Below are 27,507 nucleotides of genomic sequence, written 5' to 3'. Positions count from 1 at the left end.
CTCTCTCTCTCCCCTTCTTCTTCTTCTTCTTCTTCTTCTTCTTCTTCTTTCTTTCTGTCTTTCTTTGACAGTGGTGAATGCTTCTTCACTATCTTTTTGCTCGCATTACCTTCTAACTATCAAATCCTCGTAGTTGCTTGGAATCATTCCAAGTAGGAATAATCTTAGTTAAGTTCACTCCAAGTGGTATCAGAGCTCCCACTCTTCAGACTCGAGCAATGGTGCATGACACTCGATCCCAAGAAATTAAGATACCGGAGGATTCCCTTGAATCTGTTAACAAATAACAAGCACACTAATGATGCAGCTGCTAGAATCTTATAATAAAAAATTGGAAGGCACCAGATCATCACACATGAAGTTGGATTCATAGAGCTAGGGAACCTTATTAATGGGTTAGCTTACCAGTAAGCCTCTCTTTTACAGACCTTACAACATCCCACGTGTCCATCCAACACTGCCAAAGACAAACAAGTTCTTCATGATAACAACTTTGATGCCCAAGCTTGTTGGACATGTGAGGGTGGGTACAATGAATCACCATAAGTTACACAAACCCAGACATGATCTTACAGGGTTTGAAGAAAAAGGTATATACAAATAGTTTTATAACTCCAAACAATACTTTGAGGTGGAAGAGAGAAAAGTCTGAGAAGCTGAAATTGACATCATATTACCTCGATGATATGACCTTGCACTGGCACCAAAATTTTATAATGAGTAATGGTAACCAAGAAGTAACTTAGAGTTATTATCTGGAGGCATTGTGTGCTAGGTTTGGTGGTTAAAAAGAACCGTTAAAAGGGTTAATGAATATAAGGCAAGTGAGATGTCTGGAGTCTTATATACAAGACTTTGATATACTGTTGAAATTTATGAGAAACAAACACTAGTATTCTTTATAGGAGGGATACAAATTGAGATAAAAAACCTAGTCAAAATATTTGAATGAAAAACTCTAAAACAAGCTTACAATTTATCCAGATTACAAGAAAATATCCTTTCCTATAAATATGACTGCCATAACTCCTGAAGAGCATCTACTCATTCTTAAAATCACCAATAAAAATGAACTCTCTTCAATCCAGTTATAGAAACCTTACAATATTGACCTACAACACTCTAAAACACCAATAAAAATGGCATACTACCCACTACCACCAAACCATTTATGAAACCTGCTAGGCCACTAAGATATAAGGAATTGAAAAATAGAAGGGCAAAAGAATTACTTTGTTTTAAATTAATATTTTTTTAGTATATTTAGATCATTTTGATACGCTAATGTCAAAAATAATTTTTAAAAAATAAAAAAAAATATTATTTCGATACATTTCTGAGTAAAAAACACTTTGAAAAGCAACCACAACTGCACTCCCAAACACGCTGCTCATTAATGGTATTAAAACTGTTTTGCAAGCGATGAACACTACCTTAACACCTCAAATAGTAGGACCTAATGGAATGCTAGAAGGATGTGTTGAGGGGACCACAAGGGTCTGCTGGTCTGAAAAATAGACCAGAAAGGGGGAAGAAGCTTCGTTTGAATTCAGTTGGTGCCCAGAAGGAGAAGAAGAGCATTCAGATACAAAAAGAGGCGAGGGCTAATGTCAACGAGGTTGGAGGAATGATCGACACTCAAAAACCAAAGGGAAGGAACATAACAATCAATGGAGGAACGTTGGATGAGGGACATGATAAGAAGGACAAGCCGGCTGGTTCTGAAAAGGTGAAATTTGAGGTTAAGGACCGATGTGTTGTGAAGCCTAGAAAGAAATGTGCCGAAAGGTTGATTAGGAAGAGGGAGAAGCTCCAATATTCAAGCCATTATGTTTCAATTTTAATTAGTAGAACATTCTTAGCTTGGTTTAGACTTCTTGATCGTTCTTTCATTACAATGAAGCGAATGCTGCCTTAGGGTATCTTAAATGACCATCGGAAAAGGTCAAATTATTAACATAGCATTTTGTTTAGTGTTAATTTAGTTTTATTTCTCGTGTGGTAAAATGACATTTTGTATTTTAAATAAAATGAGGAAAGGAAATAATACTTGTGGCAAGAGACATTGTTTTGTCCCCGTTTCTCGCTTGTAAAATGTGCCTGTTCTCTGAGAAATGATCAGGGCAGGTACAGCCCAACACAATCCATAATATAGACCGATGAATAGAAGGTGGTTCGGACAAAATCATGCGAAATCAATGCATATGAAGACAACTGTATATACTCGTTTGTTTCAAAAGACGAGGGGGATTGCGTGACTTTTTTATCTGATATTTTTCGTAATCTCAGAGAGCTGAAGGATAATATTCATTGGTTGGCTAGCCATCCCTCATTGGAATTGGGAAGATTTTAAGAAAAGTCTTGTTCTGAGCGTTTGAAAGAGATCGAGCCATTCGCCAAAAAGAAAAATGAACAACGCTTCGGGACACGAATAGCACGGTAGTGATCCAACGCTGGCACAAAAACGAATCCATCCCTATTTCAGGCAATGCTCTTTACCCTTCGTGGAAAGCCTACCGCAACCAACAATCATACAAGACTTCCGCAACTTAATTTAGCAGTGCAGGGGCCGAATGAAAAAAGATGTTACCAAAATTGATTCAACTATTGCAAAAACACCATCATACCACGAAATTTCATACGATATCCTCAGTACAGTTTGGAATAAACTTAAAAAGTTCAACAACATGCAATACTAGTTAAAAAGAGTAATGGATAAATTCCTCAGATGCTAAGAGATGAACAAAGTTCCTTCAAGGAATGAAATGATCTAAGCAGTAGCAGATAAGAATGCTCTTCCAGGCTGACGGTTGGCCAAGGGTCCATGGCATCCAAGAAGCTGCATGAAACACATAATCATCAGTTTGATTACCCTTAACCCAGTGTTCGAAACAGGATAAATGGATGCAAGTACAGATTTTAAACAAAGACTCACCTTGGCATTCACACCATCTGACATAATCTTGTTCTCTGCCTTCAACTTCAAATAATCATTGCGATTAAACTTGGTGAAGCCCCTGAGAATCACAGTTATCAGACAAGGTTAGGTTACTAATTGCAAGTGCATCCTCACTAACTAAACAAAAAATAAACAACTTTCAAAACAAGGAGAAAAAACTGCCTTGTCACGGCAGGCTTTCATTTTTCAAGTACGGTAAAGCAGCACCAAAAATAAAAAATCAAGGCACCAGGTGTGCCTCTGAGAACAAAGAAAATGTACACTACTCCATGCATAACAATGATTGTAACAGAAAAAATGATAGAAAACAGATACATACTGACGGTTAGCAAAACAAATGAAAGAAATTGCATACCACTTCCTGCTGACAATAATCTTTTGGCGACCAGGGAACTTGAATTTTGCACGGCGAAGAGCCTCCTGAGCATGGTGACTGTTGCTGTCCTTGCAGCGAACAGACAGAAGAACCTGTCCAATTGCAACTCTAGCACAAGTTCCCTGTGGTTTACCGAAAGCACCCCTCATGCCAGTTTGGAGCCTATCAGCTCCAGCACATGAAAGCATCTTGTTGATTCGCAACACATGGAATGGATGAACCCTGACTCTCAAATGGAAAGCATCCTTTCCAGCAAACTTGGCCATGTATTTGTTGCAAGCAATACGTGCTGCCTCAAGAGCCTCACTGGAGACATTCTCCTTCTCCCAGGACACCAAGTGCACACAGAATGGGAACTCATCAACTCCCTTCCTCTTCATGCCAACATCATAAATCCTGATCTTAGAGTCAGGCACACCACGGCAGTAACGTGATTTTGGGTATGGCTTATTTTTGATCTGACGGTAACATCTTGCAGGTCCTAAAAATAGGAAAGTAAAGAAGAGTAAGAAACAGCTTAATGGAAGAAATTATACTAATAGCAATTGTACTAATAGCAGAAATGACCTTTTTTAAGATAAGAATATGGTAAACAAAAAAATCCCAATGGGGAGTATCAAAATTAAGATCTAGATTAACATCGATAAACCAAAACGGACTCATCCATCCATCAACACATCCCTTAGACATCAGCAATATAAACCTTTTTCCAAATGTTTCACAATCTTAACCATAGCCATCTTCAAATATAAGGATTTGAAAATAAAAAGAAAAATCATTTACAATGAATATAGATTGAAAAAGCTGAAAGCTTTGGATAATCCAATAAAAAAGCTAACAATTATTCTAAACCCACAAAAAAGAAAAAAAAATATAGACAACCTATAACAAAAACCCGATGAATAAAATTTAAAAAAGCATGAAAACTCGAATAAAGGTACGAAATCATTCTTATCATATTTCTCATTCAACAAATATTAAGATTTACATGTATGGACGGATTAGAGAGCAAACTCATTTCTAATTAAAGGAAAGAAAAGAAACAATCATCGTTACGCGAGTTGAGAACTGAAATTCATTGGGGTTTGGACGTTGAAGAGAGAAAGAAGCTTACTTCTACCCATGGCGACTTTGTGTGCAGTAGATCGGCGCAGAAACCCTAGAGAAAGAAAATGAGAGGTAGAAAAGGAGAGGCTTTGTATTTATAGAGAGGAGAGAGAAGGGAACAAGAAAAGTAAAACCCTAACACGGTTTGGTTTTGGGACGTACGTGTGTGCTTGCGTCAATATGGGCTGCAACCTCAGCCCACCATTCATACCTTGTCGGTTGCCTTAGTTTATAGCTTGCGTGTTGGACCTGACCTGCCGGCCCCTTCCTCTCCTTCTTTTGGTCGGTCTCCTTGTCTATTTATTTTGCAAAGAGAAACATGAGTTAACACCACCGTCTATATTGCAATTTTTTTTTTTAATTTCTAGGATATTCTCCTTTTTTATTCAGGAATTAAGATTATATATATATATATATATATATATATATATATATATATTAGTGCATTCATTTATTAAAAATAATAATTTATAAACAATGTTTTGTCATAGCCATTGAAAAGTTTATTTTTTTGAATTCGTCTTAAAACTAGTATTTAAATTAGAGTTTAGTTACTGTTTTGAGAGAAAAAAAATAAAAAATATTTGAGATAGAGAGAATATGTTCCCTTTACACATTAAAAGTACATAAATCTATTTAAGAATTATTCTGAAAACATATTATATTCAATTTTATTTCCATCCATCTCATCAAATATATTTTTATTCTCATTGTATTTTTTTAAATCACAGGACAATAACTAAATGATACCTAAATAATTTATTATTCTTAAATAATTTATTTATCTATTTATTTATTTTATACGGGACATGCTCCTTCATCAAATCAATTGTAATGGTTGCGTATCAACTCCCAGCTGCATGCATATAAAGGAAAGCTATGATGAAAACTAACCAAAAAGTTGATAGATAATCCCTCCAATCCAATCTTCAAGCACTATAGCAATGGCAATCCAAATTTGGTTCTCCATTTTATTTTTATTCCTTGTATTTCATTTTATCTGGGAGTGATGGTTGGAGCAACTCTACCAACAAGGTTACTGCTAGAGACTTCTGACGACACACAAGGGTTCTTCAATAGAGAGTATGAAGAGGGTGAGGTCATTTCCATTCCGATATCAATGCTCATTGTATCCGTTGTTTTAGTATCCGATTCTGGCATCATATGCCACATATTTTCAAGTTCCCGGACCACATCAATCATTGATGGTCTTTCATCCGTCTCATAGTTGCAACATTTCATGGCCAGAGTTGAGAACTTGTCGACGCAGTCGGAAGGATAAGACCTCATTCGTCCATCAACGACAGAGAAGATTATACCAGTTTGATATGCGATATTAACCTATCGAATCATAAATTCAGAGATTATGAGATTCAGAGAACTGAACTGATGACAATGTTTCGTCATCATGAAATGGACTTGGGGACTGAATGCCAAGTTCGTTTGCATGACATGGTGCTCCAACAGGATCTCTTAATCAATATTTTTCATAAATATAAGAGTAAGAAATTTTAAACTCGAGTTCAAGTAAGAAGAAGAGAAGATGGTAAAAAACATTACCTCTTTAACAATGTTTTTGCCGTGCGAGATTGGTTGCATCCCAGTCAACAGCTCTAGAAATACGACACCAAGGCTATAAACATCACTCTTGTCTGTCAATTTACCAGTCAGAAAGTACTCTGGATCAAGGTAACCCTGCAAAGTTAATACAAAGTTTAAAGAGAAGAGATACAGGGAATCAGTTAACTCCCGGTTTCTATTTCAACTTCGAATTTCATCATGCTACTGGAAGATATACATGTAAAAGGCTCAGGCTCTATTCGTTTCAATAAACATAGTGCGTGCGATAGACTTACTGGAGTACCCTTCACGACCGTGGATATATGACCCGGCACATCCCCTTCAATGTCTGGTACTGGGGCAAGTTTTGAGAGTCCAAAATCAGCAACTTTGGCATTATACCTGGAGTCCAATAATATGTTGCTTGCCTTGACATCTCGATGGAATATTGGAGGATCAGCTTCTGTATGTAAGTAGAGGATACCCTTAGCTGAATCCAGGGCAATTCCCAATCTTGTCGCAAAACTCAAAGGTTCTTTTGCCTTCGCTGCGATACCAGATGCATGATCCATCAAATAAAACCCATGGGATAAGCACACAGAATCTTGAAGTGAATCAATCTTGTTTTAGGATAAAAAAAAAATGGAATTCTATAACAAAAATTGTGAGATGTACCAGAGAGATGATCTCTGAGAGTGCCATTCGACATGAACTCGTAAACCAACATCTGCACACACAAAAGGAACAGATAATACAACTTTTTCCCAAATGATGCCGCAAATGAGAATTTTCCTTGAGTTGGCTTCACGATGATGAGAAGCATGCAGTTTAATGTTGGTCAAGCTAAAAACAGGAATGGTGGACTTCAACTAAATATCTCAAATTTAAAAGACATGAGAGTGCACCTGTTCGCCACCTTCATCACAAAATCCAATCAAAGATACCAGGTTCCGATGATGTACCCTTGACAGCAACTCTATTTCTGTTAAGAACTCTCTCTCACCCTGAAAAGATGCCTCTTCAGCCCGTTTTATAGCCACAGTTCTGCCATCAGCGAGAAATCCTTTATAAACTTTTCCATAACCCCCTTGACCAACTTGGCTGGACCGATTAAAATTGTTGGTAGCCAAGGCCATTTCAGCATAAGAAAAGTACTTCACACCTTCAATTTTCAGGGAGGCTTTTGATACTGTGCCCAAATACAGGAGCATGTTAAAAATGAAACTGTGTCTAGCAATAAACTTTTGTTATGAAGAATTCACAATACATTTCTATATATATAATTAAAGTTAGGATTTACTGGTTTGGCACAAATATGAGACAGAACACCACACAAAAAGATAAAACATTTGCATAATTCTAATCTTGGAAAGGTGAGGCACTCACCACGACGTCTTTTTGATATTGCTCGGTAGTCCCTCGAACGTTTTCTCACGATAAGAAGAGAAACAACTGCTGATAATGTAACTGCTCCTGCGATGGCTCCCAATACTACGCCAACCAGAGCACCCGTGCTTATTTTAGATTTTTGAGGGGTGACAAAAAGCACTGGGATATAGCACATACACCGGTGAAAGTACACCAGACATAAGAATTACAGACTGCATTTTGGTTAGAATACTTCACAACTCATTTCATCAGCAAACACTAATAAAATAGCATTATTGTAAGATTCATGGAAGTGAGACAAACGATTCGAGACTCACTCCACATTTTAAACCACAATCACTTAGAAAGTGCAGAAAAACTTTCCACAACCACTAATTAATTTTTTTTTATATAGTTTGTCTATGAAGTAAGAACATATTCATATATAATTAGGATATAAGCATTAATTTATTTTTGATATAACACTGATAGGTTTAGGAGACAGACCATTTGTATAAGGATCCAACAGATTGATGTAAAGAAGTTCATAAGGCCCGAATAATCGACTGCCAGGAATGTTCCACCCCCTGAACAAGGTAATGATGCGTCGAACCTCACTGTCATTGAAGGTATGAGAACTGTTTTCGTTAACATAGACAGGAAAAAGCTTCAACTGCATTTTTAATCGAGGTCCTTCTTCCCATATAGTTGAAGAAAGGTCTAGCTGATAAAGATGCAATTCGAGACCAGAGGTCAAATGGTCCTCGAATGCAACTCTGTAGGGGATAAAATTTGTGAAACCAGGACTTTTCAGTCGATATCCGATGATCAAAGGGGCAGCGCAGAAACAAGATATAGGAGATGTTCGGAAATATTCGTTAGGGGGTGGGCATGATTGAGCGGGACAGGTAACATTAGATTCTGTTGAGCTCTGATTGTTCACATCACCATTCTGCGATCCACAAAATCGGACTATGTTGAAATTTAAGCATGCCGGATTTCCTTGAAGCCTGAAAATCATATAGAAAAGGTATCAATAAGTGATTGCCCGAAAGTTCTATATTTTTCCACAAAAGTAGGACCAAATTAAATATCACATCTTTTACTACTATCAAATGCAAAGTGACAGTATTTTTGGCAGATGAAGATTCTCATAAAAAGGGTAGATAAGCATCATGCACGTGTAGACATAGTGTAGCAATGCTAGTGCAGAAGCAAACCATAGCGTGACATTCTGAGGGAGACTGGTGCTGCCAGAAATATTTGAAAGCCTATTGTTTTCAAAATGCCTGCAACGTCGAAGATCAAAAACTGCTGATTAGCGGAACAAGCATCAGATGCTAAAGAACTAGACCATCCTAGAGCATCCACCTTCGGTATTAATAGAGTATGCTGAAATCAGCACGTCTTCGTTCTTTTTTCTTAGAAATCAAGAATAGAAGTGTGCTTCAGAGTATTTACAACTTAAAGGAAAGCATTTTCATTAGACTCTTCCGCAACAAGAAATGTTCATTTTTATTTCAGCTCTTACAAGTGAAGTCCTTCATTCCTGTTGGTCCTAGTTTGCCAGATGGTGGAGGGAACAGAGCCACTCAATGAATTGTTTGCAGTTGACCTGCCACAGAATATGACCAAGTTGAACCATTTAATTTAATTTAATTTAATACATACTACATATGTTTGGGCACCATCTAAGCTTCACCAGTAAAATCAAAATGTTACAGCTTCTATAATAACATTAGCTATAATATCAGCTTTAAGAAACCGGAAACCAATGAGAAAGAATGAAAAAGCAAGTGGAAAAATGCTCACAGTAGCTGAAGTCGAGGAAGGTCTGAAAAGTAGGCAGGAATAGTTCCGTTAAGAGTGTTGTTGGATAAATCGCTGCAAAATAAGCAATGAACATCACGTCCAAAGAAGCTTGGCTGTCGTGAGTGAAGGAAAAGTAATGATTTCAAAATTTCAAATAATACTCCGGACACTTGAGCGATTTGTCTTATGCAAAGAATCTATATATTTGACTTAGGAAAACTGCTATAAAAATGTAGAACATGTAACATTTGCAATAGGGAGAAACCTTACATGGTTGTAATATTTTCAGAAAGCTTTTTTGGAGGTATGGGTCCAGCTAGCTGGTTGAAACTGAGGTCTCTGAGAAATCACATTGACATGGTAAGTGGAAAAAAAGAAGCCAGCAGAGTTATCCAGGAAAGGAACATGATATAATTATCCAGTCAGGTGGAAGCCACAGATAGAAAATATATGGACTTACAGATAGCCAAGATTTGGTATCCTGCTCAGGTCAGGCATCGGACCTCGCAAGCTACAGTTCCTGAGACTCCTGATAAAGGCCAGTCAAGGAACAGCGGCAATCACATTAAGAAACACGTACAACTTTTGAAGCTTGTACACTAAATAATAAAATGAGAAATCACACAAAGGTTCTAAGGACATGAAAGGTTTACGGAATCTAGACTAGCTGACATGACATGTCTTCACTGCAGCAAAGTAGATTATTGAAGATGAAATGAAACAGTAGGTGGCAAGGAAATGATAGAAGAAAGATACTCAAAAACTCCATATTTTACAAATTTTATTGTATGATTAATCTATCACAAATCAAAAAGTTTGGTGTGTATCAAAACTGATTGAAGGAAAATGATTGACAAGTTAGGTAGCAAGACTAGTTCAGTTGAGGATTCAGCAGACATACAGCTATTGCAAGAAGGGAAAAAAAGGCATACGTTGTCAAAGCAACTTCTTGTCAAATTATAGGACTTGTCATCAAGGCATTAAGTTCTGCTCGCATGCATTTACACACACACACAAACAGTACCCACATCCTCATAAGAAGAGAGGACAAGTTTTACTTCTCAAATACTTGCAAATCTAGGGTTGCAATTTGCACTTACAATTTCAACAATTGAGTCATGTTTCCATAAGAAGGTGGGATTGTGCTCCCATCAAAGTGGTTATTGTCAAGCTGGCTGCAAAATGAAAATAGGCAAAGATTACTAGACACAAAAATCTATGAAGCTAAAATCTACTGTATTGATATAAGAAACCATAAACTCAAGATTCATAATTTCCCAGGAAGTAAGAGGGCCATACAGTATAAGTAATTTCGGCAATTTGTATAAATCTGGCGGAAGAGTTCCTGATAGATTGTTGTTATCCAGAAGGCTGCAAATATTTTTCATGTTAGCAATAAATTGACACATAAGAGACCAGCAGAACAATAAAGGGAAGAAATGAAATTAAGTAAACAAGTTCAGTGACGGATAAACGGCACACTTCTGAAACAGAAATCTGGATATTGCAAACTTACAAGTGAACAAGATTCGGTAATCTGGAAAGCTCAGCCGGGATTTGCCCACTAATTGAATTGTTGTTCATGTGACTGTCCACAAGGGAAAATGATATATGTACCATGAAGTATGAACTAGTTAAGTATAGCACTAGTTATAGAGAGTATAGCATCAGAGTAATCCTCACAAGTGCTTTGTGCTGTTCAAGTACGCAAATGATTTAGGTATTGGTCCTGATATATGATTCTGGTCTATCTGTATTCTGTCCAATTTTGGAAGATAGCCAAGCTCTTCCGGTAAGGGACCGGTTAATTGATTTCCATTCAGGAGCCTGGAAAAATAAATCCTCCATCAAACATAGAATGAGAAAACAACAGTAGAGTGTAGTTCAGCAATAGTAACAAAATAAACTGTATTCACATTGACTTTGGTGTCAACATTCAGCACTAAATAAATCAGTTCATGAGAAATAACCTAAACAATTAGAACTCAGAGACTTTAAAATGCCTTGATTTGTTGTTTTCACACTGTAACAGTGTTGAAACTGTTACAGTCTAAGCTATTAAGCTAAAAAGAAGTTCCAACTTACAAGAGCTCCAAAGATTTAATATTGCCTATCTCCGGCGGTATGCTTCCAGTAATGCTGTTCCACATAAAATCCCTTTGATAAGATCAATAGAGAACACATGTCAGTCAAGCAGATAAATTGTCAAGAGATAGCCATTCTAACAGAGAGATTTGTTTCGGAGGAGAGGACATGAGCCTTACAAAATTTCCATGTAAGACAAGAGGCCAAGCGATGGTGATAAAGTTCCTGATAAATTCATATTTAACAGTTGTCTGCAAAGAAAACAAAAATATTGTTACACTGTGTCTGGGAAAAAAAAGAGGAAGTCTGGAAATATCCATTATTCAATCTGTATGCAAAGTTCCATTAAAATTTTCAAATTTATGAGCTTGGATTCTAACACGTAGCGTATTGTAATATTTTAATATAAAGAAGAAAGAATTGATATGAAAAGACTACAATGCTCCTGAGGGATAAATTATACATAAAACTAAATCATGTGGGAAAAATCCTTTTTATCAAGACTTGTTACATTATGGATTGAAACAGTGTTAGCAAAAGTCTTATTCATCAAGATTCATGACACTGTGGATTGAAGCAGTGTAGTAACATAGCTGCCCTTACCATAGAGAGTTGCAAAGACTGCAAGGGGAGGATGGAGTTGTCTTTTTATTAGGATGCATTTAACATTGAAGGGATGGTCTGAGAGAAAACGGTCAGTGTAAATTTTGATGGGGCATGGTGGGGCTACCATGCCCTGCCACATAGAGTTCTAAAGGCTGCATGGAGGTGGGGTTTTGCCCCAGGCTGCAGACACCCAGCGCTGGGGCTGTATGCCCTGGGTGCTAGGGCTAGACCCGTGCGCCTGGCTGCAGACCTAGGCCATCGAGTCTACATAACCGCGTGCTTGGGTCTGTAGACCCGCTTGTTGGGGTATGCAGAATCGTGCGCCTAGGTTTAGAGACCAGCGCATATGGTGCAGACCAGCACGCCTTGGGTTTGCAGACTCGCTCCACTATGGATCCCGCATCAAGACTCAATTCTCTTGGGTTCGATGTTAGGACCCAAGGTTGATGTGTCCTGCGTCAGGACCCAAGGCTAATGGGTCCTGCAGAGAACCTAATTCTCTTGGGTCCCGCATCGGCTCAAGAGTAATGGATCCTATGTTAGGACCTAAGGCTAATGGGTCATGCGGAGGACCCAATTCTCATGGGTCCGAAGTCAGGATCCAAGGTTCTAGAGTCTTGAGTTTCTAAATATTATTATTTGTGTTATAAATATTATTATTTTCATTATAATTAAAAGTATTAATATTAAAAATAGTATTATTTGTGTTACAAATATTATTATGTTACAAATATTATTATTATTATTATTTTTATTATAATTAATAGTATTAATATTAAAATTATTATTATTATGGGTAATGGGTCTTGTGTCATGACCCAAGGTTCTAGAGTCTTGAGTTTCTAAATATTATTATTTGTGTTATAAATATTATTATTTTCATTATAATTATAAGTATTAATATTAAAAATAGTATTATTTGTGTTACAAATATTATTATGTTACAAATATTATTATTATTATTATTATTATTATTATAATTAATAGTATTAATATTAAAAATATTATTATTATGGGTAATGGGTCTTGTGTCAGGACCCAATTCTCTTGGGTCCAGCGTCAGAACCCAAGGTTCTAGAGTCTTGAGTTTCTAAATATTATTATTTGTGTTACAAATATTATTATTTTTATTATAATTAAAAGTATTAATATTAAAAATAGTATTATTTGTGTTACAAATATTTTTATTTTTATTATAATTAATAGTATTAATATTAAAAATATTATTATTATGGGTAATGAGTCTTGCGCCAGGACCCGAGGTTAATGGGCCCTGCGGGGGACCCAATTCTCATGGGTGCGTCAGGATCTAATTCTCTTGGGTCCAGCGAAGGACCCAAGGGTAATGGGTCCATCATCCGGACCCAATTCTCTTAAGTCTTGCGTTAGGACCCAATTCGCTTGGGTCCCGCGTTAGGCCTAAGGGTAATGGGTCTTGCGTCCGGACCCAATTCTCTTGGGTCTCCCATCAGGGCCCAAGGCTAATGGGTCCTGCAGAGGACCCAAGAGAATTGGGTTCAGTGTCAGGATCCAATTCTCTTGGGTCCGGCGTCGGGACTCAATTCTCTTAGGTCCCGCGTCAGGACCCAAGGTTTTAGAGTCTTCGGTTTCTAAATATTATTATTTGTATTATAAATATTGTTATTTTTATTATAATTAAAAGTATTAATATTAAAAATAGTATTATTTGTGTTATAAATATTATTCTTTTCATTATAATTCAAAGTATTAATATTAAAAATAGTATTATTTGTGTTACAAATATTATTATTTTTATTATAATTATTAGTTTTAATATTAAATTATTTTTTTTATTATAATTAATATTATTAATAAAATAATTAATAAATTTTGAAAAACAACCATAGATTTGATTTGAAAGGTAAGATTAAAAAATATTGTTATTGTTATTGTTATTATTAAACACTGTGGATTGCTATATTGTTTCCCCACATGTTTTTTTTTCTTTTTTTTTGTTATGATTTTTTCCAAAATTATCTTTGTCGATTTTATTATTTTAATATTAAGTTGATTAAGAATTTAGCTTTGTGCTTTTTTTCTTTACAACACTGTGGATTGCTACAGTGTTTCCTTACATGTTTTTTTTTTATTTTTTTGTTATGAATTTTTACAAAATTTTCTTTGCCGATTTTATTTTTTTAATATTGAGGTGGTTGAGAATTTAACTTTGTAATTTTTTTTTTACAAGTAAAGCTAAATCATGTGGGGAAAACACTATAACTTTTCTCACAAAACACTATGAATTGCTACAACTCATTCTATTCAGTCTCTAAGTTTTTGATCACCAACACAACTTTTTTTCCCTCATGGACTATTGACTTCATCGCACCTTCAGTTTTTATTACTTATCTAGCGCTGGTTCGCAGTTATAACACCATCAAGCATATTTGCTCCATAAACCCGCAGCAGAGTGGGGGCATGCCATCTAGTATTATGTATAAAGTGTTGGTGTGAGCTATAACACATGGGAAATGAGAGGAATTATAGGAACAAAGATAGAAACAATTTCTTTCCATCCCACGATAGCATAATTATAGGAACTTGATTTGTATAGCCTAAAATAGAAGATTTACTCTTATATTATAAATATGTAACAAACGATTGTGTAAGAGTGAGTGTAGAGAATAAAGAGTAAATATTCTGACATGTTATCAGAGCTAGCTTCTAGTTTTTTCTGTTCCAAAAAACCTAATACTTGTCTTCCTTACCTTGCCCACCATGACATCAGATACTGATATAGAGCACCACTCTGGTACCTCAAGTCAGAGTCCATGTTTACAGAATTCACCACAAAAATCACTGAAGCTCCTAGCAAAATCCAAACACCGACCATGTTTATTGAATCTCCTATTGCTCCAATCAACATCAAGTTAGACGACACTAATTATGCCCTCTGGTCCCAATTTGTTGAGATGTACATCTTATGCAAAGACAAATTGGGATATATCAATGGTGATCTTCCACAACCACCATTGATAGATCCCTTCTTTCGTAAATGGCATACAGATAACGCCATTATCTAAGGCTGGCTAATTAACTCGATGGATTCCTCATTAATAGGAAATTTCATTCGATTTCCTATTGCCAAAATGGTTTGGGACTCCATTGCTACCACCTATTTTGATGTAATTGACACATCTCAGGTTTATGACCTTAGACGTCGTTTGACGCAACTTAAACAAGCTGGAGGTTCCCTGGAACAATACTACGATGATCTTCAGGGGTTGTGGTGTGAGATTGATTTTTGGCATCCTAATCCAATGGAGCGTGCAGTTGATATTCACAAGTATAATACTATCCTTCAAAAAGATCGGGTGTATATTTTCTTGGATGGCCTTGACAACTGACTGGACAAAATTCAAGGAGATGTGCTGCAACTTCGTCCATTTCCTATCATGAAGCAAAAATATGCCCATGTCCGTCGTGAAGCAATTCGCCAGACTATTATGATCACCGGCAATAAGGCTATTCTTGGGGCTGTTCTCGCCACCAAGAGACTTCGACTTGGGCCAACTAACTCCACTTCTAACATGCACAATAGGAAGCAAAAATCCCGAGCATCGACTGAAGGTTTGAAATGCACCTATTGTGGCAATCAGAAGCATACACGTGAAAATTGCTTTAAGTTGCATGGGCATCCTGATTGGTGGAATGATCTCCAGGCCAAAAAGCGTCGTGACACAGCTAACAAAGAAATGGGTCTTAGCACTGCAGCAGTGGCCAATACAAAGCCTCAATTGTCTTTTACACCATTAATTACTCACAGTTCGTCATCCTTGGACCCATGTAACCTTAGCTGTGTTTGTTTTAATTCACCATGTCATGCTGAATGTAGTGCATGGTTGTTGGACTCTAGCACCATTGATCACATGACGTTTGATGCTAGAGATTTCATACAAACATCCTTACCAAGACATACCAATATCACCAATGTTAATGACGTTATTCCCACTGTCACTGGTGCGGGCATCGTGACCTTAACTCCTACTTTACAGCTGCCTAATACGTTACTTGTTCCATCTTTGTCTGATAAGCTTCTCTCCGTAAGCTAAATGACTTCTGATCTTAATTATCTTGTGCTTATATACCCTGCTTTTCGTCTTTCCAAGACATTCTCATCAAGAAGATCATTGGGTGTGGTACTAACAGAGGGAGACTCTATTATATGGAAGACTTTAGTATGGGAAGAGTACATCATATGCAACATTCTGTTGGTATAAAAGAGAAAGAGATATAGCTTTAGCACTATCGTTTAGGACACCCGTTCTTCACTTACATGAAGCACTTGTTTCCGGATTTGCTCTTTCAAGTGCAACATTTTGATTTTCAATGTGAAACTTGTATTTTAGCAAAAAGTCATAGGGTTTCTTATCTTGTGTATCTGAATAAAAAGGAATACTCTGTTCACCTTGATACATTCCGATGTGTGGGGTCCTTCCCCAATTCATACCGTATCCAGGTTTAGATGGTTTATGTTTTTTATTGATGATTGTACCTGCATGACTTGACTTTATTTGATGAAACATGAAGATAAAGTTTTTAGTGTGTTCAAGTCATTTCATGTTATGGTAAACACATAATTTTCTACTAAGATTCAAGTGCTTGAATCGGACAATGGTGGTGAATATGTTTGTCATCACCCAATTTTGGGTGATTCCCCAAAATTCATTTTTTTCCCAAAAAAATAAAAAAATATATAAAAAAATAAAAAATAAAAAAATAAAATAAAGGCTGGCAATGCGGAGAAAGCCGACCAAGAAAGGCTGCAAAATAGGCGAAAATCAAGCTGCAATTTTCGGAAGAATTTCAAGGCCCAAGTGTACGCTGTTATGCCCAAAAATAGAAAAATGCAAATTCAAAGGTCAAATTAAATGATTATTGGACGAATTTGCATAAGAATTAAGTCCAATGACATAATTAAATTTTTAATGGGCCAATTTGATTTAATCATGGGCCAAATTGAATTTTAATTATGTTCAAGAATTAATTTGGGTCCAATTGAAGGATTTAATTAAGTGCAAGGACTTAATTATACTTTAAGCGGGTCAAATTAATTTGAGGGCTTAATTGGTGAAAAATTAAGTTTGGGAGCTTAATTTGGACTTAATTGAAAAGATCGGAATTTTAAGAGACCCAATTTAATTTTTACAAAGTGAATTGATTGAAATTAGGGGCCAAACACAAAACTTGAGGGACCAATTTTGAAGCCCGAAAAACTATTTTGCCTATAAATAGCCTTCATTTTCAGCTAAGCAGGGGGGCAATTTTGACAACATCAGAAAAAATACAAAAAACCTAAACCTAAACCCATCTTTTTTTCAAGGAGAGCCGCCGCCCCCCTCTCTCCTTTGGTTTTGCAGATTTTTCCTCTTCAGCCGCCTGCACAAGCCTCCAATTTCGCAGCCGGTTCCACCATCATCTTCTTTTCTCAAACCGACACCATCTCCTTGCCCTCTCCGCTGCTCCCCCTCTCTTTGAAACCAAACCAGAGCAGCCATTCTGCTCCCACTCCATTTTCCTTCCAAAACCGCAGCCGAAACCGCTCCCCCTTTGCCCTCTGGTTTCTTCTTCTTCCAGCGGCGACGGCGCTTCCTCAGCTCAAACAACCCGTCTTCTCCTCCAAAAACAGAGACCGGCCGACCCTTTGCCTTCGGTTTCTTCTTCTTCCAGCGGCGACGGCGCTTCCTCGTGCAGCAGCGCCGCCTCCCTCCAACAGACCCGGTTGCTCCACCAACCCGTGCAGCAACCCCAGCCACGGCAGATCCTCCTTCTCCAGCCGGCTTTCAACAGAGCCCACAGACCGGCCACCAGCAGCAGCAGCCGATCTCCTTCACCACCGGCTGAACAGCCCCCAGCGGCAACAACAGTACCCGCAGTCGCTCCTCACGCCTCCAGCAGTGACACCCCTCTGGTCCATGTCCTCTTCCTTGCCGGCGACTTGAAACAGAGTAGAAATCAAAGTCCAGAAAACCGGATTTGTAGGATGCAGATGAAAAAAAAACCAAGATGAAAAGGGGCGGCTTGTTGTTGTGTTTTGTGTTTTTTTTGTTTTGCAGGTGACGGTGGGTGTCACCACCGTTGCAGAAGAGAAGAGGGGAAGAAGCCAGTTTCGGCCGGCTGCTTTCTTGGCGGCGCGTGAACCCACGCGCCGCCAGTGACGGTGGCGTGTTGGAACACGCGCCGCAAGCTGTTCCTGCCTCCAATTCCTGTGTAGAAGGGTTCCCTTGCAATTTCTGGAGTTTTGAGGACTCTTTTGTAAATTTGGATTATTTGATGTAGTTTTTGATTTATTTTTGAATATTATAATTTGTATTGGGGATGTAAAAAAAAAAGAAAAAAAGAAAAAAGAAGAAACAAAAAAAGAAAAAAAAAAAGAAAAGAAGAAAAAACATAATAAAAAATGTGTGTTTGTGCTTGTTTTTTTATTATGTTATAAAAAAATAAAAAAGGCAGGAAAGAAAACAAAAAAACAAAAAAATGCATGTTTGTATTTATTTCAGGGATCTTTTTACAACGAGATGGCAAAGCATAAAGAAGGATTTAATATTTTGATCGGATCACGGTGTAGAAGTACAAACTTGTACGAAAGTTGTATTTCTAAATTCCGACGAAAAGACAAAATTTTTAAAACTTCTTTAACACATCACAACCACGAAGCAGCTTACCTCAGGTAGGGTGCGTTAGGGGTGCTAATACCTTCTCTAACCACAATCAGTCCCTTACCCGCGAATCTCTGACAAGACCAGTCAACTTGGGTTTCCTAGTAACCCTCAATTAAATACTAGGTGGCGACTCCCAACAAATTCAATTCCAATAACAGAGAGAAAAAACCGCCATCGCCAGGAAGCGGGGACGCCGCGCGGGGTTTTTCCGACGTGCGACAATGTTAATCACCAATTTCATGAATTTGTTATTGGAATTGAATTTGTCCCCAAACTCCTCAACAAAATGATATTGCCGAGTGAAAAAATCGACATGTTCTTAAAACTGCCAGAGCTCTCCTAATAGGTGTTTATGCTCCCTCTTGGTACTGGGCTGATGTAGTCACTACTATTGTACTTCTCCTGAACCGATTGCCCTCTAAAGTGTTGGGATTCCAAACCCTATTACAAGCTCTTGCAGCACATACTCCTCTACCCATGGTCTTGATGCTTCCACCCTGTGTGTTTGGGTGCGTTGCTTACGTCCATCTCCATAAGAACCATCAAACTAAGCTAGACCTATATGCTCGTCGATGTCTATTTTTGGGATATACATTTCATTAAAAGGCTATAGATGCTATGATCCCATTTCTAATCGCATCTATGTCTCCATAGATGTCATCTTTATGGAAATAACAACTTTTTTTCCACCCAATTTTCCTCTCCAGGGGGAGACTAGACATGAAAAATCAAAATGGATGGAACTGGACTGGCCGGGCTTGTCTGAAGCACATGTGGAACCGATATAATTAGTTTGTGTTCCTCAAACCCCTGAATATCAAACAGTTAATCATCAAGAAGTCAATCATGAAGGTGCAGTTCTAGAAGTCAATCACGAAGCTGCAGTTTCTTATCATCAAGAAGTCAAACACGAAGGTGCAATTTTCCCCCCCTTTATAGTACCCGAAGACCCAACTCCTGAGAATGACCCTGAGGTAAGCCCTTTGAACACCAATATCATAGAATCTCCTGCTGGTTATGTATTACCTCACAGGCATAATCGTGGAAAACCACCAAGCCGGTACTCACCAGATATTGAAGAAAGAAGATCACGATACCCCATTGCCTATTATGTGTCCACATAAAGGCTACGTGAATCCCTCAAGACCTTCATGCATGACATCTCTACTCATCACATTCTAACAAGAGTGAAGGAAGCCATGGAAAACCCAAAGTGGACCTAAGCCATTAGAGAAGAAATGAAAACCTTAATGAAAAATAAAACATGGAATCTAGTATCATTATTAAGAGGAAAGAAAACAGTGGGGTGCAAGTGGGTGTTTTCTATCAAATATAAAGCTGACAGTTCCATAAGAAGGTACAAGGTAAAAGAGTATATACATGTATATGGTGTAGACTACCGAGAAACTTTTTCTCCAATAGCTAAACTAAACACTGTTAGAGTGTTGTTGTCCTTTGCAGTGAACTTAGATTGGCCACTACATCAGTTTGACATAAAGAACGCCTTTTTCTTTATGGTGATCTTGAAAAGGAGGTGTATATGGACATTCTTTTAGGCTACTCAGTAACCACGATAATGAATAAAGTGTGTAAGTTGCAGCGAGCTTTGTATGGACTAAAGCAACGGGCGTGGTTTGGAAGATTTAGCTTGGCAATGAAGAAGTATGGTTTCAAACAAAGCAACTCAGATCATATTTTATTTATCAAAAGATAGCAAGATAAGGTAACAACTTTTAATTATCTATATTGATGATATGATTATTACAGGAGATGATAAAGAAGAAATATCATGACTCCAAGGGCAATTGGGCTGCGAATTTGAAATGAAAAATCTAGGTGGGCTAAAGTATTTTCTGGGAATCGAAGTTGCTAGATCAAATCAAGGCATCTTTCTATCCCAAATAAAATATATCCTAGACTTATTATCTGAAGTTGGATTATTGGAGTGTAAACCGGTAGATACCTCGATTGTCTACAATCATAAGCTTGGGATTTATCTGGACTAGAAACTATCTAATAAAGGGAAACATCAATGGTTAGTTGACAAACTAATTTATTTATCTCATACTCATCTAGATATTTCATATGATGTGAGAGTTGTGAGTCAATTTATGCATTGTCCAAGTGAGGAACACATGAAGACGGTAACTCGGATATTGAAATACTTGAAGTCATCTCCAGAAAAAGGGCTCATATTTTCCAAGGATGGACATTTAGAAGTTAAGGGTTATACAAACACAGATTGGGCCAAGAACATCTTAGATAGGAAGTCGACCTTAGGGTATTTCACATTTGTTGGTGGAAACCTTATGGCATGGAGGAGTAAGCAACAAAATATGGTGGCATTCTCTAGTGCCGAAATAGAATTCTGAGGGATGGCCAAGGGTTTGTGTGAACTTCTTTGGTTGAAAGATTGCTAACCGAAATTGGTATTGCCCCCAAATTAGAAATGAATCTTTTATGTGATAATAAAGTTGTAATAAATATTTCTCAAAATCCAGTTCAACATGATAGGACTAAACATATGGAGGTGTATCGACACTTCATTAAACATAACCTCGAGACTAAGATAATTCAATTCCCTTTTGTCAAATCTGAAGACCAGTTAGCAAATATGCTTACCAAAGCTATATTCAGTAAAGAGTTCTACAACTCACTAGTCAAGTTGAGCATAAGGGATCCATATGATCAACTTAAGGGGAAGTGCTGACGTGAGCTATAACATATGGGAAATGAGAGGAATTATAGAAATAGAGATGGAAAGAATTTCTTTCCATCCCACAATAGTATAATTATAGGAACTTGATTTGTATAGCCTAAAATAGAAGATTTACTCTGATATTATAAATATGTAACAAACGACGGTGTAAGAGTGAGTGCAGAAAATAAAGAGTAAATATTCTGACATAAAGGAATGAGGGTCATTGAGGTAATTGCATATAAGTTGACATATATAAATAGAAAGAGAAATAAAAGATAGAAAGATCTGAAATTAAAGAAATAGAACTTAGAGGAGAGAAAGAAAGGAGAAGAAGGAAGAGAAAATAAGAGAAATGGGAAAAAAACATGAGAAACTAAGTTATTGAGGTAAGATTTAAGCATAAATGTATATAATTGATGTTATTGATTAAGGTTTTGGGTTTTTGTTAAGGTTTAGGGTTTGAATTTGTATTTTTAGGGATTAGTTGATGGATTGATTATATGTGATGGATTAATTGATTGTATTGTGATGGGTTGAATGGTTATAGGTTGATTATGTTGGTTTTTTCTTCTTCTTCTTTTGAGGTTTTTGGCTTGAAATTGAGATTTGCCATGGTTGAGACTGGTGATTGGGAATCTCGAATCCTGATGAACTGGTCAAGAGAGTCACTAATCTATGTTGATTGATCATCTTACAGTACGGAGCCTTATGCTCATTCCATTTTGATTTTCTAACGAGCTTTACCTTATGATATTCTTCTTATGGCTTATCTGAGAAACTTTCTTATAAGAACCTAAAGCTATATTTATGTGTGTGTGTGTGTGTGTATTTCTCATTATTATATTACCTCGTGTATGTATATCGAATGTTATCTACTTACTGAGTTGTTAAACTCATCCTTTTGTTATTTTTTTCCAGGCTTATAGCTTGTTAGTAGGTCACTTTTGTTGGACCTTCATAACCTGCGCTTTTATTGTAATTAACATTATTCAGTTATATCTAGTCAGTGCTCCACAATTACATAAGTTTGTATTAACTCTTGTATCAAGAAAATCAAATTATATTATGATGTTAATTTTGTTATGAGTGTTGTGTTGAACTCTGATTGAGTTATTTAAAGAATAAGTTTGTATGTAAGTTTATATTCGCATATGTATGGAACGTTGGGTGAGGGAACCTTGCCTATGTGCTGGTCATGGATATGAAAATCGATTCATGACACATATAAGGGTAATTATCAATTTATTAGGGAATTATAAAGAGTTTTCATGTGATTTGAAGAAGAGAACAACACAATAATGAGTTCTCAAACTAATAATCTGTAAGTTTTATGGTGATGTGTTTTGAAAAATTAGGCAATTTGCACTAGATTACTCCTAACCTTGAAATAACTTTGGCCAACAAATATTCAACTTCAAAACAAAAACTTAAGGTAAACTGAAAAAAAAAGTTCCTCAGCATGCAACTTATTGGAAATAACTGAAAAGGAAATAAAAATTTAAGGTTTGGAATCATACAATTCTTTTACATGTAGATAGCCATCCTCTTTTGCTGTATTGAAGCACCAAACCCCTGTCCAGTTTGATGTGCATGGATCCCCACGTCTCCAATTACTCAAATTCTTATTGATGTCAATTAAACTGTTCTTGATGTCTTGCAATGCCTTCACTGCAAAATTTAAGCATTTGGTCATCATCGTTTCATTTTTCATTACACCTTGAACAACTAATTAACAACATCACAGACACAATAAAATGGTCTTTAATAAGATGTCTCAGTAGGTTCCACATTGAATCATAATATGATGTTTTTAGCATTATTTAAGATATTTACAAACATCATCAACATTTATTTCCTGGACAATTAACAAACTAAGAATAAATAGTTCAAAACAACTGGAAGTCTCAAAATTTGCTCCATTTACTAAGTACAATTAGTAGTTGGTGGGCATCATAGCAAAATAAAAATAAAAATTAAAGACGCAATAAGATTAATTAAATAAATCAAGCTCACTAATTAGGAACTTATAAGGTCTCAAAATATCCAAACTGTTTAGGAGTAGGATTTATGTGTTAGATACTCGGTTAATCACTTGGTTCTTGCAATCTAATTCATTCTCATAAGCTAAGATGGACGGTGATCGGTACTTGTAAAATGTTCTCTTTTATAGATTTAGAGACTCTCAAATGCTTAAGTAAGTATCTTTTCAGAGAGAGAAAAAATACAATAATGTTTTAGAGAGATAGATTCTGAAAATATATATGCTAAAAAATATTTTGAATTATGAGATTGTAAACCTCCTTCCTTTTAAGGATTCAAACGGTCTTTATAGCCCATAATTCTTACCTTTTGGTGGAAAGGATGGCTAAAAAATCATATTTTCGTGATAACATTAAACATCTCTTATGTGTCAAAGAAGAAAGACATCTCTAACTCATCAGAGTCTTGTGGTCCAACCTGGAGCCTAACAAAATTACCAGTTCCACATATACTTTGGCTCAGCCAAGTGCTGGGCCTAAGGATGCTAAGTCTAGCACCTCGCAAGACCTATATATGCTTGGGCTCAGCGTTTGGTTGAGTCCAAGGTTGTTTGGTTATCACCTTACCTCTGGTTCCTTTAAATGAGGATCCATGTGAAAATAAAACATGTTGATCCATTAGTAGCCTCCTAATCTTTGCGTATTCAATACACAATGATTTTGAAAGTTTATCAGCAATAGAAAAGAGTTTTTTTACCTTCTCCATAAGATTTGTTTGTCCTACGTATAACTATTGGGATTCTCATGGCGAGGTGGCTCGTCCTTATTGAAGGAGATGTCCCTTGGGAAACAAAATTACGGCTTGCTTTTAATGTAGTAATTGAGTGGATTTCTGGAGATCTGAGATGAAATGGAAGGCCATTCATCTAGCGATGTGAATGAAAAGTTATTTCTTTTATAACCCTCGTCGTTCTTGCTCTCAGCTTTTCTTTTACTTTCACTCTTTGTAACTAAGAAATATTTTTTGAAAAATTCTTAAGCTAATTTTGCTCTAATTTGAGAAGAAAACTGTCACCTTAAATATTTCCCACAAGAAGCTTTTTTGTTTTACTTTGAATAGAGAAATGGACCCAAAAAGAGTCAAATTTGTCCCTAGAAGTAGGGATGTTGTTGCCTTTAATGAAGAGTTCAAGTTCCAACTTGAGATTAAAAGGAGTAGTAGGGGTCCATCAAACCGGGCCCCAAAACTAGAGGGGATGACAACCCGATGTCCATCTCTTGTATGAGGAAAGTAGCTCTCTATGCAAGAGTTCTTCTCCTACCATTACCAAGAAATCTCAAGGGAGAGAGCGACTGCCTTAGACCTCTGAGGATGATGCTCCTAACATATTAGGTGTAAAGGACATGAAGTTTATTGCTCACATACAACCAGAAGAGTACATAGCTCAAATGCCATAACTGGCTGAGTTTATGAGCCGGTAGACCTTGAGCTCTGCTTATAGTTAATTTGAAATTACAGCCCCTTTTTGCATGTATGTATTGAGGTACTCCTTCCCTCTCTAAGGATTTGTGAAGGAAATGTTTAGATATTACTAGTTAGGTTCAGGACAATTGCACCCTAATAGACGGATAACCTTACTTGCTTTTGATAAGTTTTTTAGGCTTGTCAGAATCGAGCCTACAATTAATGTCTTTAGAAATTGTTGCCATCTGATTGTGGCATCGATAGTGGCAATGACATGCGTTGGTTTTTTTACCTTCTTCAATAGACCAATTGGAGCCATGAAAGGAACTCTAAGTGAAAAGCCTACGCACATAAGAAATATAAAGGGAGGTGGCTAATAATAAGGTATAACAGGATAGTCAATCCCAGATGTGGAATGCAATAAAATGTGATGTATTGGCCTCGATCTCGATTGAGTATGAAGTCAACAAAATGATCAAAGGATATTATCAAGCCACATCGTGAAGTATGCAGCTTCCTTATTCTTTGTTTTCTATGTATCTAAGTTCATTGTTGACTTATTTTTGTGTGTAGGACTAACATCTGATAGAGAAGGAGAAACTTCAGCAAGGTCTGTAGATAAGAGTTTATGAACGGGGCTTCATCTCTTGATGCAGAGATGTGATGGAGGATGACCCCATCATCGTTGATGAACTCTTTGAGGGCTTTGTTCTTGAGGAAACAATGGTAGGAATCAGGACCCCTGCAGTAAAAAAAAGGTTAGGGGCAACTTTACTCTCCTAGTCGAGGGTTAATCAAATTTGACTTTCCCTGAAGTAATTACGGGCGTTGTTGTTCGCTTCAAGAAAAAAAAGGTATCTATTCCCATAGAGACTAGTGTTCCAGCTTCGACTAAAAAGCTCCTATGATGACATTCTTTCTACCTCAACTTCTAACCTTGACTGCAGAGGCTACAACAATTGAGCCCTCCACTTGGGTTGTTCATGAGGAAGGTAAATTTAAGGATGCTTTTTCCAACCTCACTCTTGATCGAGTTCCCTTCAATTTCCCCACCTTGACTGAGAAGGAGAGGCAGCTTATGGAGACTATTATTGGTGGAAGGTCAGCCTTGGAGAGACTGGTCTTGAGGTGGTAAGATTGTTGGAGAGGATCCTCACCATTCCATCAGACATCTCATGATGTCTGATGAGAGCTATAACTGTCATTTGGCCTTAATTGGACAAATGACCTTTACTGTAAGAGATATTCTTGTTTTACCTTTTAGTTTGGTTTTACAACCATTGTTCCTAACACTTGTTTTTGGCAGACTTTCATGATGTGCATCCATTCCAAAAGGTGTTGGATGGCCGAAAAGAGCCACATAAAAAAGGTCATTGCCAAACACAGGGCAAACTAGGCTGTCTTCAAATGACTAAAAGAGGAAAAAGCTGTTGTGAAGATCGAATTAAGGAGCCTTAAGGTGGCTTATGCCTCTTTGAAGGATAACATATAAAGTTTTGTCTTTTAGCTAGACTACACCGAGAGGTAGCTTTATATTGCTTAAAATGAAGTGGATGTCTTGAAATAAGAGATCCTTAAGGCGAAGGTCACTCAAGATGGTTTGAGGGTTGAGATCCAAGTTGCAGGGTAAGAAGCCCAAAGCTCTCGAGTGCAATTGGAGGCTCTGAGGAACTCTCATGAGGAGTTCTAAGAGGTTTTTTAGAGGATCTGTAGCTCTGTTTGAGATGATTGAGGACAAGATCTTTCTTGTCATATCTAACTTGTATTTTTTTCAATCAATCAAGAGTAATACAAGTGGACTTCAGTGGTGCCTGATTTTGCAAATGTATTCCCTATTAGCGTTGTTGTTACCCAACATGGAGAATATCTAGCTGAAAAGCTTAGGCTAGATATCCAAGCCTTTCATCCCCAATCTCTTTTTATGTAAACAGCCTTGGTCTTGTAGGTTTTATCCATGTAATATTTTTTTATTGTATAAATTAAATTCTTACTTTCATTTCTACATTGACTTTTGTACTATGTATGGATCTAATACCTATAATAAAAAAATCCATGCAAGGTTTGAGGCCCTTAGGAGAAGTTTTGAAATTTTATATGGGTTCAACACCCATACATAGAAAAACATTGAGGGAATTTCCTAGGCAATTTGTATAGGTCGAATGCCTCTATTAAAAATTTCATGCAGGGTCCAATAGCTCTTCAGAGTTTCTCTTAGCTGGTATACTAACGCTAAAGCAAGTTTAACACAGAGGTTGTTGAAACCTATGATATAGGATGGTTCAAGGTTTTTATACCAGGCTTGTTGGGTCTGACTTCCCCTTTTAGCAACTATCATTATCCTAGTGAGAAGATGGTCTTGATTGAAGAGTTGTTGATGTTATGATGGAATAACCATGCCAACAACTATAGTTAGGGATGCTCATCAGACTTTCCATCTCAGGCGTATCGTGATCGTCTTTCTTTGATAGTGATTAAGGATGTCAAAAACCAGTCTAGAAGAACAAATAATGACTTTTTAATCAGTTCCTCACAGAAGACGCTAGTTGATAAGGTCTTAAAATACCCAAACTATTTAGGAGCAAGATTTATGTGTTAGATACTTGGTTAATCACTTGATTCTTGAAATCTAATCCATTCTCACTAGTCAAGATGACTAGTAGCCATAGATATAAAACTTGGCCCAACCCAATAGGTTCACCCAAGGCCTTGGTTGGGTTTTAAATGGTCTAAACCCAGGTTTCCAATTAGCCTGGTAAAACCCAATGACCCACTAGGTTAACTCGAAACCCAGATGACTTGACATAAC

The 27,507-nt window shown here is 37.0% G+C and overlaps 2 protein-coding genes across 12 annotated transcripts in view; both read right to left on the bottom strand.

Annotated features, from left to right (window-relative positions):
* Positions 1 to 2,574: 2,574 nt before the first annotated feature.
* On the bottom strand, positions 2,575 to 4,598 carry LOC7465191 (60S ribosomal protein L10). Of its 2 annotated transcripts, XM_002319401.4 has the most exons (4): positions 4,450 to 4,598; positions 3,315 to 3,816; positions 2,936 to 3,017; positions 2,575 to 2,839 (listed from the first exon to the last, which is right to left on the bottom strand). In XM_002319401.4, the coding sequence occupies exons 1-4, from the start codon at positions 4,457 to 4,459 to the stop codon at positions 2,771 to 2,773; spliced, it is 663 nt and encodes a 220-aa protein (XP_002319437.1). In that variant the 5' UTR covers positions 4,460 to 4,598; the 3' UTR covers positions 2,575 to 2,770. The 2 variants fall into 2 exon arrangements, with proteins under 2 accessions (XP_002319437.1, XP_052302540.1); XM_052446580.1 differs by having other exon boundaries at positions 2,575 to 3,816.
* Positions 4,599 to 4,604: 6 nt separating this feature from the next.
* LOC7465190 (probable LRR receptor-like serine/threonine-protein kinase At1g06840) overlaps positions 4,605 to 27,507 on the bottom strand; it is a 38,764-nt gene continuing 15,861 nt past the window's right edge. For 6 of the 10 annotated variants that reach the window (XM_052446573.1, XM_052446574.1, XM_052446571.1 and 3 more), the window contains exons 3-21: positions 22,775 to 22,925; positions 11,447 to 11,518; positions 11,268 to 11,339; positions 10,866 to 11,009; positions 10,699 to 10,770; positions 10,482 to 10,553; positions 10,283 to 10,357; positions 9,643 to 9,711; positions 9,453 to 9,521; positions 9,183 to 9,254; positions 8,902 to 8,985; positions 8,591 to 8,659; positions 7,878 to 8,380; positions 7,389 to 7,550; positions 6,908 to 7,191; positions 6,678 to 6,729; positions 6,299 to 6,549; positions 6,003 to 6,137; positions 5,388 to 5,783 (exon numbers count right to left, since the gene is read on the bottom strand). In XM_052446573.1, the coding sequence (XP_052302533.1) occupies positions 5,439 to 5,783; positions 6,003 to 6,137; positions 6,299 to 6,549; positions 6,678 to 6,729; positions 6,908 to 7,191; positions 7,389 to 7,550; positions 7,878 to 8,380; positions 8,591 to 8,659; positions 8,902 to 8,985; positions 9,183 to 9,254; positions 9,453 to 9,521; positions 9,643 to 9,711; positions 10,283 to 10,357; positions 10,482 to 10,553; positions 10,699 to 10,770; positions 10,866 to 11,009; positions 11,268 to 11,339; positions 11,447 to 11,518; positions 22,775 to 22,925 (2,753 nt within the window). In that variant the 3' untranslated portion in view covers positions 5,388 to 5,438. Of the gene's footprint in view, positions 4,739 to 5,320; positions 5,784 to 6,002; positions 6,138 to 6,298; positions 6,550 to 6,677; positions 6,730 to 6,907; positions 7,192 to 7,388; positions 7,551 to 7,877; positions 8,381 to 8,590; positions 8,660 to 8,901; positions 8,986 to 9,182; positions 9,255 to 9,452; positions 9,522 to 9,642; positions 9,712 to 10,282; positions 10,358 to 10,481; positions 10,554 to 10,698; positions 10,771 to 10,865; positions 11,010 to 11,267; positions 11,340 to 11,446; positions 11,519 to 19,624; positions 19,776 to 22,774; positions 22,926 to 27,507 lie in introns of those variants that run through there. The other 4 variants (XM_052446577.1, XM_052446575.1, XM_052446570.1 and 1 more) reach the window with 4 other exon arrangements.

The sequence above is a fragment of the Populus trichocarpa genome, chromosome 13, assembly GCF_000002775.5.
Source record: "Populus trichocarpa isolate Nisqually-1 chromosome 13, P.trichocarpa_v4.1, whole genome shotgun sequence".
NCBI lineage: Eukaryota > Viridiplantae > Streptophyta > Magnoliopsida > Malpighiales > Salicaceae > Populus > Populus trichocarpa.
The sequence above is the reverse complement of the archived record's forward strand: the minus strand, read 5'-3'. Positions and strand labels throughout refer to the sequence as shown.